At 54.0% G+C, this 16786-nt stretch overlaps 2 protein-coding genes across 2 annotated transcripts; one reads left to right on the forward strand and one right to left on the reverse strand.

Moving 5' to 3' along the window:
* The first annotated feature begins 863 nt into the window (after positions 1-863).
* TEX261 (testis expressed 261) lies at positions 864-6861 on the forward strand. Its single transcript, XM_019718748.3, has 6 exons — positions 864-1050; positions 1947-2026; positions 3191-3344; positions 5192-5259; positions 5985-6087; positions 6254-6861. The coding sequence occupies exons 1-6, from the start codon at positions 981-983 to the stop codon at positions 6367-6369; spliced, it is 591 nt and encodes a 196-aa protein (XP_019574307.1). The 5' UTR covers positions 864-980; the 3' UTR covers positions 6370-6861.
* Positions 6862-8910: 2049 nt separating this feature from the next.
* ANKRD53 (ankyrin repeat domain 53) lies at positions 8911-15453 on the reverse strand. Its single transcript, XM_019718761.3, has 6 exons — positions 15000-15453; positions 14553-14810; positions 14028-14227; positions 12627-12791; positions 12100-12220; positions 8911-10261 (listed from the first exon to the last, which is right to left on the reverse strand). The coding sequence occupies exons 2-6, from the start codon at positions 14766-14768 to the stop codon at positions 9560-9562; spliced, it is 1404 nt and encodes a 467-aa protein (XP_019574320.3). The 5' UTR covers positions 14769-14810; positions 15000-15453; the 3' UTR covers positions 8911-9559.
* Between the last annotated feature and the right edge of the window lie 1333 nt (positions 15454-16786).

Below are 16786 nucleotides of genomic sequence, written 5' to 3' on the forward strand. Positions count from 1 at the left end.
CTGCATGCTTTTTTGAGGAATATGCATTTATTTTTATGCATGAAAAATATTCTGAGATGAGAAGCACGCCAGACTCCCGGTACACATACTCTATTTTTGAGTGCCTGTCGCAGCCACTAGATGGGGGACTTCTTCACAAGGGCTGCCCGGCTCCTTGTGCCCCGCCAGTAACTCTCCGAGAGGTATATGTAGTAAATGCATTCAGCGCCTAGTGGGCGCCTTGCGTGCCCTGCACTGGGTGTGTTGCAGGCGATACAAAGGTGCGGACTGTACCCCAAAGGAACTCAGCCAGAGGGAGAGTTGGGCTTGAGGATGGCTGATCAAAGGCGCCGCCCCAACGCCTGCGTGTGCCGCTTCTAGATGTATAACCTGAGGCAAGGTAACTTTCCTTGGCCCCAGCTCCCCCATCCATAACATGATCTACATCATCGGATTACTATCCATCATGAACATATCGCCTAGCCTTTAGCACACCTCCTGGAACACGTTAGTTTTGTCCGTTACCTGCGGTAGCAAGAGAAAGCCCTGTGGACAACCTGCCTGGAGGCTTCTGGACCGAGGTTGCTGGGGAGGGGGTCATGCAGCCCTCCCCTGCCCTGGACACCCCTCCAGGCTGGCGCGGGAGTGCACAAGGAAGGGCCGGAGACTGCCTTCCGAGCCCTAGTACTGGTGCCTCGTTCCCGCCCCGCTGTACCTTCCTGCCTCGCCCAGGCTGCATCGCTGACTGTCTCTAGCAGAAGTCTGGCGGTCCGCGAGCACGCGCGCAGCATGGGCAGCAGTTGGCCCTCCGCGCCGATGGGCGGCGCTAGTCCGGACGCTGCCGGGGTCGGCGCTCGGGCCGGGCTCCTCTCGGCGGCGGCGCACGGCCGTCTGCGGGGCGGGGACGCCGTAGCGGTGGCGGCGGCTCCGTATCGCCCGAGCCGGAGCGCGCAGGCCCGTCCCGGCTGTCTGGGGGCCGGGCCGGGCGGGGTGGGGGCGCCATGTGGTTCATGTATGTGCTGAGCTGGCTGTCGCTCTTCATCCAGGTGTCCTTCATCACGCTGGCCGTCGGTGAGAGTGCGCGACCCCGGCCCGCGCGGGTTCCCACCCCGGCATCTGTGCTCGCCGGGGGTTACACCACGAGTGCGCCGGAGCGACCGGGGGCCCCCCTGCCGGGTGCTCCCTGCCTTCGCGCTCCCCCCTCCTGCCCTGCCTGGTCCTGCTCCTCTTGCTGACCCCAGCAGCCCATCCTGACCGCGAGTCCTTCCAGGTGTCACCAAGTCCGCCCCAGCAGTTCCCAGGAGACGCTCACGAGCTCCCCGCTTCGGCGCACGGCGGACCGCGCTGAACTTTTACCCGACATCTTCTGCCGCGCTTTAGCCTCCGGCCCTTCGAACTTCTTACTTTTCTGACTTTGACATGCTTCCTCCTTCGGGCTAGTTTGTACTGTTGATATCAGCTGATAGCTCACCTCCTCCGGGAAGCCCTCCCTGTGGGGTTTGATGGTCCAGCAGTGCCCCTACTTTCCCTAAAATAGCACTGTCACAACGGGATCGTCTGATTACCCTCCCTCTTCTCTCCTCCCCCTCCCCCAGCTGGGTCAGAGAAGAGAACTTGTCTGTATTCTCAGCACTCAGCCCAGCCAGCACCTGGACCATACAAGTGCCCTGCAGATATTTATCGAATGAGTGAATGAAAGTCCTCTTTATGGGCCAGAAGTTAGCATTGTGCTGAGGGTCAGATAACAGGTTTTCACTACTATGAAATCTCTCCTTAAAAAACTATCTCTCCCTGATCGTTTTACTTCTTCAGACTTGGGAGGGCAACACATAAATTGTTTGGTTTGTTCCTTGCCTTCTAGAATTTATGAGGGGTGATGAGCACCCAGCTGCAGATAAAGGGATGACTGTGATGGTGGGAGTGACACTGGGTAATGTTCTCTCTTGTCCCTCTTCCTGTCCCCCCAGCTGCTGGACTGTATTACCTGGCGGAACTGATAGAAGAATACACAGTGGCCACCAGCAGGATCATAAAATACATGATCTGGGTAAGTGGCCGCCTTCCCGAGGGTGAGGTCCCCCTCACTCTTTGGCCCTGCCTCAAAAGGAGGAAGTGGGGAAAGTGTGGCATGGATGATGAGACCTCTGTCCCGCTGTTTGCTGAGGGTACCGCCCCTACGTCCCAGCCCTGTACTTTGTCCCCTGGGTGTGCTGTCCTGGGCCCAGGTCTTTCTTTGCCTCCTTCCCCAAGTGGCATCGCTTCACTGCAGACCCCGTTCTTGGTTCCTTAAGAGAACAGCTGAGTGCACATTCTCTGTTGACGGGACCACGGCGTTGCCTTTGCTTGGCTGCCTTCCACTGTCTCTAGCCCCTCGCTCTGCTCACAGCATTTGGAACTGAGAGGAACCTTAAGGGCAGTTTTGAGTACTTGTTCATTGCCCTCTTTCTCATTGGATCAAGCGACTCGTCCTAAGAGGGAGACACCTTCCCTGTCCCAGGCCCTGCCCTCCCCAGGTCTCATGGAAGGTTTCTCTTTCTGAAGACATAATCCTTGCCATTGATGTTAGAGCCACAGCGTGACTGCTGGTGGATAGATTTCTGCCCCTGATAGGAAAGGCTGGGGGGTGGCGGTGGGAGCGTATTTGGACAGGAGTCGTCAGTACCTTTCAAGTCACCAGTGGCAGCAGCCACTTCTATGGCCTGGGGTAGGGAGTTAGTGGTGGAGACAAGACCATAGCTCTCAGCTCTGGGTTCTGAGGTCCAGCTTGTGGGTGTTGGTACAGGAATTAGACCTTCATTCAACCAACTGCTATTTGTTAAGCACCGACAACTCTTAAGTCCTTCAGCGCAGCGTTTTGAAACTGCAGGTAGGATTCATTATTGAGTTATATAGTCAAGTCAGTAGGTCATGATCAGCATAAAAATGGAAAAGACTAGAGTTGAAATTTGAACTTTGTTTATATGTATGTATGTTTGTGTTGGGGTCACAGTGTAAACTTTCTTACTGTGTTGCTGTTGCAAACCTTGAGAATGGCATTTAAAGATGCTACCCTTTGGGAGCTGAGCGGCTAGTCGGGGAGATCAGACCTGTGATTAGGAGGAGAAAAGATTGAAGTGTGGACCTCGTGTTGCCCCAAGTGCCTGGGGGTTGATGAGTCCAGGAAGGCGGCCTAGAAGAGGCTCCCTGCACCGTGTGCCTCTGGTTCTTTCAGTTCTCCACGGCTGTGCTGGTTGGCCTCTACGTTTTTGAGCGCTTCCCCACCTGCATGATTGGCGTGGGCCTCTTCACCAACCTCGTCTACTTTGGCCTTCTCCAGACCTTCCCCTTCATCATGCTGACCTCGCCTAACTTCATCCTGTCATGCGGTGAGAGGGGGCAGAGTTGAGGAGGCAGCCGAGGTGGCTGGATATGCCCAGCTCAGTCCAGGGCACTGAAGGGGTTAGAGAGAAAAGAGGCAAACCACTGAGGTCCTCCAGGAGGCCAGGCCGATGGGGAGGTGGTGTTCTCACACAAGGAGCCTAGAGCCCACCTTGGCTCAAGTAACTAGAATTGGGTGGGAGTGGGGCGTGGGGGTGGGATACTCAGACAGGGAGGGCTTTCCCAGGTAAGTGTGAAGAAGGGTTTGGAAAGAGAGAAGAGGTGGGCTGGCTGGTTAGTGAGAGCCCCTAAGGTACCACTTGGCCAGGGAAAGCCCAAAGCCCTTCCCTGGCAGACAAGTAGCCCCCCATCCAGACTTCTGGCCCAGTATCATGATGAATACGAGCCTCATGGGTCTGGGGGCCTGCTGCAGACAGCTGCATGTTTGGGGGACCCTGGCCTTCCTGCCTTTGTTCTGCTACCTGATTCTTGGGAGTCATTTCCTCTCCCTGGGCCTTAGTTTCTCCATCTGTTCAAAGCTGAGTTTTGGGAGACTGAGTTGGCACACGGTAGGTACTTACAGATATTCACGAAAAAGGTTCTGGAAAGTATTTGGTTACCAGGATTGCCTCTTCTCCCATTTAATCATTATTGGTCATCTTTGGTCAGGATATCACATGGGATTGGGAGGTTTTCAGAACTACTTTCCTATTTCTGTGGGAGAATCTGGGAAGAATACTATCCATAGGAGGGCACAGTGTTAAAGCTCTGGCTGGCCTCTTCTCTGCGTGCCTTGGTGTGATTCACCAAAGGATTTGTCCAGTGGGGTTGGTGTGTGAGCCCTTCCCTGGAGACCAGGCCCCCTTCTGCATCTTTCTAGGGGGGAGGCCCTTCACCCCTCTGCCCACCTCCCCAGTAGCAGGCTCCCCCAACCTGCCCTTTAGATGCTTGCAAGAGTTTCTGCACGATTTTATGGGCATCAGGCAGCATCCTATCTTCCAGGACGCCTAGTGCTGGTGTGTGGCTAGGCGTGGCCGAGCTGCAGGCTCTGCCTTCGAAGGGGAGGGGCTAGAGAGGAAGAAAAGAGATGTGGCAGTTGGCTGTGAGGGGTGAGGGCTGTTCAGTTTTGGGGGGATGCTTTGTCCCCTGCCCAAAGGGATGCCTGCCCTTTGCCTCAACCATGGGATGAAGCAGAGGTGCCTGTCTCTGAGCAGCCTATCCCCGGCACGTGCCCGCTTGCTCTCTCCCAAAGTCAGCTGCACACTGAGGAGGTGTGTGGGGATCCAGGACATACCAGTTCAGAACAGTGTACTTTACCCTGGGGCAGGTTAAGGAAGGACCCCTTCTCCAGAATTTTGAGGGACCCTAAGACTACACCTCCCAAAGTGTCTAGCAAACTGCCCTTTTCTTCTGTGAGAGCCTTTTTATTTGAGGAGGCGGCCTCCCTGCTACCCATTTTGGAGTGGACTCTCTTGGGAGCGTGTGACCTGCACACCCGTGACTTCCTCCCCCCACTGTCCATGGGCGTGTTCTCTTCAGGACTCACAGCCCCTAAAAACCAGGTTAATTGTCCTGGTGCTCCGGAGTACGTAACTGAAGTCTCTTTTATAACTCTCAAAGAGCTTTCTTACCTGCCTTCTAATTTTACTCATAAATGCGCTCTGCAGTGGGCAGATGGGGCTAATTCTCCCATTTTAACAGACGGGAAACTGTCCTGGAGAGTGGTGTACTTGGCCCAAAGCCATACTGAGTTGGGTGTAAAGTCAGGACTAAAACTCCAGGGGCCTTTTGAAGGTTAAAAGTCCAGCTTTGTGTTATTCCCCAAAAACTAACTGACTCTTCATTCCCTCAACAGGGCTAGTGGTGGTGAATCATTACCTAGCATTTCAGTTTTTTGCGGAAGAATATTATCCTTTCTCAGAGGTAAGAAGTGTTTAGTTCATGAAACTAGTAACAGGGACAGAGGGAGTAAAGAGGATTTGCAAGATATCCTTTGTGAACTTAGCTATGATTTGAAACTGAGTCCCTTTAGGGATAACACATTTTTAAAAACCTAGTATAGGTGATTTTAGAAAGTAGTGTGGACGAGGAGCAGGGATCCCTTGGGCTGAGGTGGGGAGGACGCTGCTCTCCCCCAGTGAGTCCTTTGGGTCTCCCAGGATCGCAGCCTAAACCCCTGAGGTCCAGAGGGGGCAGCAGGGCGGCCTTCTCTGACGCGGACTTCATTGGGCTGGACCCGGCCCCCCCCGCCCCCCGCAGTGGCCCACCAGGGCCTTCCCTGAGGATTTCTCCACACCCCGCCGCTTTAGTCTAGACCCCTGGGGAAGAACAAGTCACTTCTTTGGGGAGTGTGGGTCAGTTATGGCTTTGCTCTCCACCTGCCTCCTTCAGTTCAGAGGAGTTGCTTGTCCTAGCAACCAAAATGTGGGCGTTGTGGCCACAGTCAGCTTCAGCTCCCCTTTTCCCTACTGTTCTGTCTCCACGTCAGGATGTCCTGTCTCTGCTTCCCAGACCCCGGCCCCCTTCAGAGATCAGGTGTAGAGTCTTTTGTGCACTTGTGATCACCGCTCTAAGGAACCCAGTGACTATGCCTGGCCTACCCTTGGCGCTGCCAGGGACACACTCTTTTCAGTGTCTCTTGTTGCCAGGTCCTGGCCTATTTCACTTTCTGCCTGTGGATAATCCCATTTGCGTTCTTTGTGTCACTGTCGGCTGGGGAGAACGTCCTGCCCTCTACCATGCAGCCAGGAGGTGAGAAGGGGTTTGTGAGGGGTCACGGTGGGAGGACACCAGCAAGGCCTGGGTCGGCTGGGGGAGCTGGAGCCCAGCCCTGTGATGGAGACACCTGGGCTCAGGTGGGGAGCGCTGTGCTCACATTCAGACACACACACTCATCTCCCTGCCTGTGTCTCCACAGATGACGTGGTCTCCAATTACTTCACCAAAGGCAAGCGGGGCAAACGCTTAGGGATCCTGGTTGTCTTCTCCTTCATCAAAGAGGCCATTCTACCCAGTCGTCAGAAGATGTACTGATCCCCTGGGGAGGGGATGCGGGGGGCAAGATCAGGAGAGTCAGGCCCCTGGGCCTCCACTAGGTGGGGGCAGTGAGCCTGGAAGGCACCTTCCCTGACTTCTTCCACTCTCCTTGAAGCCCCCTCCCTACCCTCCTTGGGAGGCTCAGATCTGACGCTGCTAGAGGCTGTGACCTCAGGGGGCACCAAGGGGTGGCAGAGCCTGCCTGGCCGGGGGCCGTGGTCCACGTGGTTGTGTGGAAGCGGGGCTCTCGGTGGTCCTCCCCACCCCCTTCCGTGCTGAGTCAGGAGGTTCTGGCTCGGCTGGGGCAGGCAGGGGCCATGGAGCTGGAGAGCAGACAGTGATGAATTCTTTGGGCAGATGGCCGTGGGGCACGGCCATGGCTTGGCACTTCCGAGAGAGCGTTTGCTGTTGAACTGTGATTTCTGTCCAAGTCTGATTCCTGTTTGAATAAAGATCCTAGGTGGCATTGTTTGCCTTAATACCTTGAAAGCTCATCTTCCTTTCTTTCTGCTGACCTTCTGCCCTGGACTGGATGGGCGTTTCTGCTCCAGGTGTTCCTTTGCTGGGATTGGGTCTTGCCTTTCAGAAGGGACTGTTCTTGTGGCCGGTAGTGGGAAGAGGGCAGAGATGAGGTGAGCCTGGTCAGGGGATAGGGTGTGGCAGGGGGAGGTGCCTTTCTTATGCCCCTCCCTCTTCTTCCATCTCTTCTATCCCCGAGGCTCCATGACTGTCAAGCTGGGGGCACAGATGAGGACAGTTTGTGACGGGTTAGATTTTCAGAGTAACATCTACAATACCCTATTTATAAGTCTTCCCCTGGGGAAAAGGAGTGGTTTCTGGCTGAGTTCTATGTCAGGCTCAAGGAGAAACAAAGTAAGACTTGGCTTACAGGCACCCTGGGCTACGGCCTGTTTTTAAAGAAATGGGACTAGTGGGAGAAGCTTAAGAGCACACAAGGGCTGGTCTTGTCTTCTGTGTGCTTGGTTCCTGGGGAGATGACCTCAGGCTTTTAAGAAGGCAGGCCAGGTCCTGAGCACAGACCAGCATTTGTTGACCTTGCACTCCAACTACAGTGCCTTGCAAGTACTCACTAGTACATACTAAAGTAAGTTCCCCATGAGAGCCATTATTGGCCATAATGATACCTCAAAGCAAGGCTGGCAGGTGCAGAGAGGGACTGCACACATGTGGTACCTTTAAGCCCCTGCGAAGACCCCCTGGGCTTGAAAATCTTCCACATCTTGCCTCAAGTCCCACCATAGCCTTCGTTTCCTTGGCTTTAGCATTTCCCGGTCTCAATACCAGCCTTCCCCTTGCCCCGGGAGGAGCAGCACATTTTGGTCTCTCGGTGGGAATGAGATGATCAGGCCCTTTTATCCTATGCAGATGGATGGAGGACACTGGGGGCCAACGTCCTCCTCACTGCTGGGCCAGCAGCTGGCTCTGCCCTCGCTTGCTGTCCACTTCTCATCCCAATGACGTGGCTTCGCCCTCTCCCTTTGCTCCACTCCAATGCTCTCCTGGGGGTCACCAGTGGCCTTCTTGTGCTAAATCCAGCAGACCCTTTTCATATCTTCCTGGGTCTCTGCAGCATCTGGTAGGGCCAATCACCCCCAGCTTCTTGAATCGCACTTCCTTGGCACTCTAGCGGCTGTTCTCTTCCTACCTCTGTGGCTTCTTGCCATGTCCTGTGCAGGCTTCTCCACTCGCCCCATGCACCGTGGGGTTTCTCAGGGTTCTGTCGTGGGCGCTGGAGGAACCTATCCATGCTGATGGCTGTGACTGGGCCAAGGAATTGAGAGTTGACCTCCAGCCCCAATGTCCCTCCTGGGCTTCTGAACCATAGTTCTGCTGCCTTTGGGGACACAGACAACTCTCATGGCTCTTGTTGCTGTCCTCTGCAAACCTGCCTCTTGGGTACCTGCTGTGGCCCCAAGATCAGCCAGGAGCCAGACCAGAAACCTGCCCCCTATATCCAGTCTCTAAAAACTGTCAAGTTTGCCTTCTTAACATTTCTTGATTAGAGCCACTCCCACTGTCATCAACTTTCACCTGGATTATTGTGATAGCCTTCTCCTGTTTCTCTGTCCCACAGCCAGAGTTGTCTTTCTAAAATGCATAGTTGATCAAGTCACTCCCTGGCCTACAAACTTGCGTGGCTCCTCACTGCTTTCAGGATAAACCCAGACCCCTTAGCATGGCTGCAAGACTCGTGGTATCCTGCTTCCTGCTCGCCTCTCTGGCCTCATCACTCGCCACCTTGCACTCTGGGTCCCAGCCTCCTGTATCCAGAGATGCCACTTTGATTCACCTTTCTGCTGCTCACCTGGGTATCTTCTCTGTCAATTCTCAACTTAGATTTCCCTTCGACCAAGGAGCTTTGAATGCCCCTCCCCCCATCCACCCCAGCGCACCACACATTACCTGCCGCCGTACTGGTCTATCTCCTAACTAGACTGTAAGCTCATTGAGGGCAGGGCCTGTCCCTCAATTTTTGTATCAACAGCACCTGACTCGGTGCCTGGCACATGGAAAGCACTCAATAAATGTTTGTTTAATGAATGATTTGTAGTGATATGTACAGGGGATAGCAGGAGGTGCAGGCTAGCTTCCTGGAGGAAGTACAAGCTTTCATCGTCTCAAACTGAAGCCATCGGTCTTCCCTCCCTTCTCCCAGATACGCTTCCCTGACCTGCAGAAACCCCAGTGGCAGCCCACGGTAGCAGGGAAGCCCATGGCAGGGGACATTAGCTGTCTTCCACCCCATTGTGGGTCTGGAGATGAAGTGTGAGGCTCAGAGCCTGCAGCAGCAGGACTTAATCTGAACAGGAAGCACAACTTCCCCAGGGTCCTTCATCCTGGAAGCCTTGTCCCTGATGGGGTAGTGGGGAGCAAAAGGGGACACCAGTGTGTTGCTTTTACAGTGCGAGGGCCTAGCATAGAGACTGACCCCCACTCTGAGCCTTGGACCACTGCCCTAACTTGAATCTCTTGGGGGGTCCAAGAGATTTCTTGGTGGAGAGAAGGGAGCCCTGGGACCTTTTGTTGGAGGCGGAGGCTCTGGTCCTTGAGCTTGGGAGCAGGGAGCTGAGCCTGTGGGCACCCTCCCCTTCCCTGGGCACAACACCAATGGCCACATCTCAGCCTTCACTGGGCTGCCTCAGTTCGAGAAGCTACCACCGTAAGTTTATGGGGGTGGGGTGGGATGGGGGGAGGGCAGAGCGGGAAGCCCTTGATGGGCTCGCACAGCTGCCAGGAAGGCTTCGTCAAATGTCTCACGCAGGTTCATGGCCAGAGTATCGGTCCAGAAGGTGGTGTCGCCCAAGTGCCGCTTCCGGGCCACGTCCCTCATGCTGACAGAGTAAAAGCCCTGGGGCACCTTCATCCTGTATGGCCGCACCGGAGGGTACAGCTCGCGGACTATCACCTCTAAAGGCAGCTGGGGCATGGGTGTCACCTGGTGGCCGGCCACCGTGTGCAGCTGAGCACCACCGTGCCCATCAGACCTGACCTCGAGGAATCTGCGGAAGTCATGCTCTAGGCTAGGGTCTGGATGCACGCCCAGGCGGATGCCCTGCGGGTAGCTGATCTGGGCAGTGGGGGATTTGGCAGGGTTGGTGCTAAGGTCCCACAGCCTGGGCCTCCTGACTGTGGTCTGTCGGTAGATGGGTGTGGGTGTCACAAAGCGCTGCAGCTTGGGCTGTGGGGTCTGCTGCAGGAGCGCCTCTGGGGAGGGGTAGAAACTCTTGGGGGGCTTGGAGAGGGCGATGGCCTGGGGTAGGGCTTGGGGCTCTTGTTCAGTATTGCAGATCAGGGATTGACCTGCGGACAGCAGCTTGCGATGGAGCCACTTCTTGTAATCAGCTTCTCTCAGAATTTGGTGCTCTTTCTGCAACATCAGAGGGCACAAGATAGTTGAGAAGGGCTGCTCCCCCTGTGCTTCTGTGGAAGGAGGCCCTGTGGTTATAGCCCTTGGAAACCTCAGGCATGATTGGCCAGACACCGTCCCACCTCAGGGAAGCCCTGAGTCTGATGGGAGAAACCCCTGCCTTGTGGGAACCCACGTTCTGATGGGGAGACAGCTATTGCCTGAAGGGAGCCCCTGGGCTGATGGCGCAGACAGAGCCGCTCCCATAGGGAAGTCTTCCAATCTGATGAAGATACAGCTTTCACCTTAGATGAGGTCTTCAACTCGAAGGGGAGACACAGTCTTTGCCCTACAGAGAACTTTGAGTCTTATGGGGGGAACCCATTTTGATAGTGGAGACAAATCTTGCCTTAAGAGAGTCTCTGGTTTGATAGAGGGGAAAGGCAAATGAGAAATACAAACTACATCCTTGACCCTGGAAGGAGAAAGCAGAAAGGTTTAGAAGGCCTGGAGCTGGGTAGAGCTAATCCGGGCAGGCTTCTTGGAAGTGTTGGCCTTGGGGAGTCATGTAGGGGAATGCAGTTTGCTGGGTGGTGATAACTCGATCTAGCTCTCTATTCTTGCTTCCACTACCATTAAACCTTCAACTAGTCACAGAACTGTCCCTTTCCCACCTCCGTCTCAGGGTCATTTCCCAGACCGTTGCTAAGCCATCAGGTGGTTTGGAGACTGACCCAGCTCGGGAGGTAGGCTCTGATTAGGTTAAGCCTCTCGTCATAATTCCGTCAGCCTTGGCCTAGACCTAGGTCAGTCAGCACATGCTGTAGGAATTGGAACAAGAATGGACTCATGATCCAATTGAGGCCAATTAGAGAGAAGGGGAGATTTGCAAGGGGCTTCTGGGAAAGTTTAGAGCCACAGAACAGATGGACTTTGCCTCCTCTGGACACACATGGGACTGTGAGGCCTGGATGGCACGGACAACAGAGAAGAATAGGGCTGAGAACTGGTGAGAAGTGCCGCGGGAGCCCCGGATTTGGCCAGCCCTGAAGCCTTCCCCACTTCTGTATCCACTTAGGATTCCCAGCATCTTCTTTCTGGGTTTTCTTGCATCTTACGTAATTATACCTGCTTAAATCCTTTAGTGACTCCCTTCTTTCCCCCACCAAGGTCTGTCGTTGATCTGGGCCTTTGCCAAATCTCTAGCTTGTCAATCTCCAACTCACATCGGACACCTGGCTGTACTGAATTTGCACTTTTTAGCATACACTCTGTGCCTCTCCACTGGGTTGTCTATTCCCTCTGCCTGGTCAGCCCTTCACTATTTCTTCAGATGGCCAACTGCTGCCCATCTTTAAAGATTCCTCGTAAGCATTATTCCTCTGGCACTTCGTGAGTGCTGTCCTCCTCTGGGAATATAACCCACCTCCCCTATTAGACTCAGCTCCTGAGTGAGGGAACCACCTCTCCTTGCTCTTTGGAACCTCAGGGTCTGTGTAGCAGGTGCCTCGCAGAGAGTGAGTGCTCAGTGTCTGTAGGAAGGAAGGACGGGCCTTTTAAATCAGTGTGCATCCCAGTAAAGCCGGGCCTGGGTCTCATTAGAGATTTTCCTCCTCACCCAAAGGAGGCCGTGCACTGGGAGGAGCTCCGTAAATACTTGCTAATTTAAGCTGCGTTTGCTTTCTGACACAAGACTTTTGACCTAAATGGGTAGCTTCTAAGGGTGGAATTTCAGTCTGGGGGGAGAGAGGATGGGACTGCTTCTAGCCACTCTTTTAAACACACACGTGAGTCACTGCCTCTGCTCACACTCCTGGATAGCGGCTGATGCCCGGTGCCCCTGCAGCCCTACTGCTTACTTGAAACTCAGTCAGGTAGTCATGCTCCATGAGGGCCAGCTGGCCCTTGAGCCGCTTCAGTTTCCCCATCTCACAGGCAAAGTCCTTCTTGTCCCGTTTCCACATGGAATCCTTCAAGAACCTGGTGCCAAGGTGGAGGCATGTCATCCCCCAGTGACTGGGCTTCAACCTGGGCTGGGAGGGGCTGCCAGAGGTGAGATGAGCACGACCCACCCCCATCCTCTGGCCCCTCTGGCTCACTACTTTGAGTGAGGCTTGAGTGTGGTGAGAGGAAAGTGACAGTCTGATCGCCACCCTTCTTGCTGAGCCTCCAGGGGCAGGAGGGTAGTGCTAAACCCACAGGGGTGAGGCCTATGGAAAGCCTCTGGGAATAATATCCTGGGAAAGGGCTCCCTCAGCAGACTTAATCCATAATCATCTGGCTTCCCAGCCCTTCCTCTCAAAGACTCCACCTTGGGTGAGGGCCCTAGGGACAGGGCTGGGAGAGGGAAGGGGTGGCAGGTTGGAGGTGGTTCTTACACCCTCACCGAGCGCAGGCGCGGTGGTTCCATATTTTGCAGTAGTCGATGGGCTTGCAGCCCGTGGCATCTTGGGCATGGACATTGGCACCATTCTTTACCAGGACCTTCACACAGCTCAGCAGGCCCTCACGGGCTGCCAGGTGCAGAGGCGTGGAGCCGTTGCATGTCTGACTGGAGTCCCCGCCAAGGGAAAGAGGGCGGGGAGGAAGGACAAAGGGCATCTGCCTTTCAGATAGGTGGGCAAACCAACTTCCAGGCTTGCTCTGCCACCAGCCCTCTGGGTGACCCTGGCTTGTCCCTTCTCTGTCCCTCACTTTCCTCAACTGTAGAAGGAGGGTTTGGACTAAATGAACAGTCACAGTCTGATTATGGGGGTATGGGACAGTGAAGAGCTGCTGAAAGTGAAAGGAGAGCTAGGTTGGCGGGAGCTCAGGGACCACTACCCTCATCCTGTTTAATCAAGGGACGCCCCTGCCCCTTGCCCATGCCTGGCCAGCGCCCACGAGGCCTGCATACCCTGGGGCTGCCTCCTGCACCCCATCCTCTGACCAGCACACGGCCTTTGCCCACGATGTTCCCTCTGCCCGGAACACTTTTCTCTGGCTCTTTGCGTGGCTGGCTCAGTCTTCAGGTTGCGCTTCAAACGTCACTGCCTTAGAGATGACTGTCCCTTCCAAAATAGATCCTCTCCCAGCCCCCTTTGCTCCCTACCCCACCACCCTTTTTAGTTCCTACCTAACTACTTACCACTCTGTCATTTTGTTCATTTATTAGTGTGCTCATTTACTATCTGCTCCTGTACTAGGATATCAGCTTCACTTCTGTGTGTGCACTGCTCTATCCCTCACCTCTGGCACAGTGCTTAGCGTATGGTACATGCTCGATAAACATTCTGAATGAATGCAGTCTCCTATATGGCATCTGTGCACTTTCCATGCATTTTCTCACTTATCACAATAGTCTCCTGTCATAGGTACTGGCAGCCTCCCAAATTTCACTTGAAGACACTGAGGCAGCAAGTAGTTCCCAAACTTGGCTGAACATTAGAATCACCCAGGTACCTTTTGAGACTTCCAAAGCCCAGGCCACACCCCAGACAACCTCTGGATTGGAACACACCATTGGTGTTTTTGCAGCTCCCCCAGTGACTGCAGTGTAATGAAGGGCACCGAGGCTAAGTGCTGAGTGACTTGCCTGAGGTCTCCATGTTTGCTAACCGGTGGCAAAGCTGGGACATGAACCAGGTCTGTCCTCTTCCAGGGCCTGATTTCTTAACTTGTACACCACGTGGGCTCTCTGACTGCTTTAGATGGGACCCAATTCTGCCTGTCCCGCATGGATCCGCCTGCCTGGAAGTGGTTCCTATCCGCCCAGCCTCTAAGCCACTCTGAGGCAGGCTGGACTCACGTGTTGACGGCCGCCCCGTGCTTAAGCAGATAGTGAATGCAGGGGAGGAGGATGGTCTTGTTGCCCCTGTGGATGACGAGGTGCAGGGGTGTCTGGCCATGGTGGGTAGGCAGGTCCACCGGAAACTTATACTCCTCTACCAAGACCTGCAGGCATTCAAGCTTGCCGCTCTGGGCTGCAAAGTGGATGGCAGTGAAACCCTGTGGGGGCCAGAGGAGGGAAGGAGGAGGCTGAGCAGGATCTGGGCCCCAGGGTCCACAACCTAACCTAGGTAGCGATTTCTTGGGGTTCTCCTCCCCCTCTTCCCTGTGCCCTCAAGAGTCGCTCCCACCCCTTTCCCACTCGCATATGTGTTCACTCTTCCTGGCTGCCCCCAGATGACTCTCCCTTAGTGGGAAGGTTAATTAGGACGACCTACCCAGAAAAAGACACCTCTGGATGCTATTTGCCAGGTGACCGCTATATGAGCAGCTCCTGGTGGGGAGGGGTGGACTCGGTCCTTGCGCCTGCACGCCAAGGCCTTACCTTGTTATTGGTGGGGATTTCCTCACGATCCGCAACCAGACAGAACCGCAACCATTTCAGGTTGCCCAAGGAGGCTGCAAATAACTCGCAACAGCTCCCAGTCGCCCTGTGGTCCCACTCACCGCCCCGGCTAGAGTCAGCGCCGAGACAGGAGGAGGTAGGGGTCAGTGAGCGACGAAGCGGCGGCTGGTCCGGGTCCCGCGTGGGCGAGGCCATCACTTGCACACGAGGCGTTTGTGGAGGCTGGGCCAGGGCTCGCTGACAGGGCACAGAGGAAGTGGGCAACGTCGAGGGCTCCGAGCCCCTCTCTAGAGGCCAGCCCGCGCCCCAGCCCGGCTCTCCGGGCTTCTCAACAGCCCCCACCTGCCCGCTCCCGGCGCTGCTCCTCCAGGGAGGCGCTGAGCGGGTTCCCACGCCCCCAGGGGGGCCACCTAGTCGCCGGCTCACCTGGGCTGCGTGGACTCAGAGTAACGCCAGGTGACCTTCGAGGAGACTTTCTCCGCAGGCTTCACGGACACACGTGTTGTTAGCGCGGCTGTGCGCCCCTCCTCCCCTCGCTCCCTCCCACTGAGGGGCACCCGGGCGCCCGCAGTGCCCCGCCGCCAGCAGAGGCTGGAACTGGAGCCGCGGGCGGGGCTGGGGAAGGGCCGGCCCCTCCCGGGCCGCGAGGGGCGTGTCGAGGGGCAGTGCCTGGGCTCCTCTGAGGGCTCCAGCCTCTGCCAATCCCACCACCCCAACCGCCCCGGCCCGCTCGTCCTGGAAACTCAGCATCAAATGCACACACACCGCAACACCGTACTGAAAGATACTTAGCGTTTGTTTCCGATTATAAAATAAGCTGATTGTAAAAAATAGAGAAAACGAGGAAATTAAAAACCACAATCCCACCTCCCACAGAAATCACGGCCTATTACAATATGTATATACTATCATATAGACATTTTGTACCTGTTTTCATTTCGTGTTATATTAATATTATGAGCTAAATTCCACCGCAATTCCACGTACAAGACGTACATTGTGACGCAACTCTAGCCCAACGTCAGAATGGATGCGCTGTCATTTCACATGTGCTGCCAACAGCACAATGGCTAGTCTCTGGTGGTTTTCTTAGCATGGATTCCTGGAAGCAGAATTACTAGGTAAAAGGGAATGAACATTTTGTAGCTGTTGATGTGTGTTTCCAAACTGCCCTCCAAGCAAGGTTTTATATTAACTTACGCATCCAACTGCAGTGAAGGGCACACTGCATGCACATCAGCGGTGTCACTTTAGGCAAGTGGCTTGACCGTTGTGTCTCAGTTTCTTCATCAGCAAAATGGGGATAATTGTACGTATTTCATGAGGGGTAAGGGATGCAAACAGTGAGACCAGCCTAGCTGAGTAATTTGCTATTATTAAAAGAGGAACTATTCCAACCATCACTAGCTTTGGATGGTATGATTTAAATAAATGTTTGCTAATTTGGTAGTGGAAATGGTGTTCTAATTTGACACTATGATTACCAGCAAGGGTTAAGCAGTTGATTAATCAGTATTTTTCTTTTCTTTTCTGGGAGTTATCTGTTTATTCACATTGTTCTTTGAGGGTCTTAATGTGTCTCTTATTGATTTGTAAAATTGTTAACATGGTAACCCTTTATATATTTTTGTTGTCAATATTTTCCTCAGTGTGCCTTTTAACTTCTTACAATATACAGTAGCCAAGCAGTCAGTGTTGCTTGAATCAGGGTTGACAGTTACTGAATAATCTACAGTATCACCCCTTCTTAATTGAAAATGGGCAAAGAATCTGAATAGACATTTCTCCAAAGAAGATATATACATGGCCAATAAGCACACGAAAAGAAGCTCACATTAATCATAAGGGAAAAGCAAATCAAAACCACACATCATTTTACAGCCACTAGGATACTCAAAAAGACAGATGAGTGTTGTCGATGATGTGGAGAAATTGGAACCCTCACATACTACAGGGGGGAATGTAAAATGGTGTAGCCACTTTGGAAGTGGATTTGTGGTCTGGTAGTTTCTCAAAGGTTACAGATAAAGTCATAATCTGATGCCCAGTCATTTTGTTCCTGGGTATATACCCAAGAGAAATGAAAACATATGCCCCCACAAAAATTTGTACATGAGTTTTCATAGCAGTATCATTCATAACAGCCTAGAAGTGGAAACAGTGTGTCCCTAAACTGATAAGTGGATAAACAAAAGGTATATCCATGCTATGGA

The sequence above is a fragment of the Rhinolophus sinicus genome, chromosome 2, assembly GCF_057876585.1.
Source record: "Rhinolophus sinicus isolate RSI-liver-muscle chromosome 2, RSI-T2T, whole genome shotgun sequence".
In the NCBI taxonomy this organism is placed as follows: domain Eukaryota; kingdom Metazoa; phylum Chordata; class Mammalia; order Chiroptera; family Rhinolophidae; genus Rhinolophus; species Rhinolophus sinicus.

Coding starts and splice junctions, on each gene's coding strand:
- ANKRD53 (XM_019718761.3), bottom strand. CDS start 14,768: ATGGCCTCGCCCACGCGGGACCCGGACCAGCCGCCGCTTCGTCGCTCA. Junction 14,228..14,552: donor AAATCCCCACCAATAACAAG/GTAAGGCCTTGG, acceptor TGGCCCCCACAG/GGTTTCACTGCCATCCACTT. Junction 12,792..14,027: donor CACGGGGCGGCCGTCAACAC/GTGAGTCCAGCC, acceptor CGGGGACTCCAG/TCAGACATGCAACGGCTCCA.
- TEX261 (XM_019718748.3), top strand. CDS start 981: ATGTGGTTCATGTATGTGCTGAGCTGGCTGTCGCTCTTCATCCAGGTG. Junction 1,051..1,946: donor CTTCATCACGCTGGCCGTCG/GTGAGAGTGCGC, acceptor CTGTCCCCCCAG/CTGCTGGACTGTATTACCTG. Junction 2,027..3,190: donor TCATAAAATACATGATCTGG/GTAAGTGGCCGC, acceptor TGGTTCTTTCAG/TTCTCCACGGCTGTGCTGGT.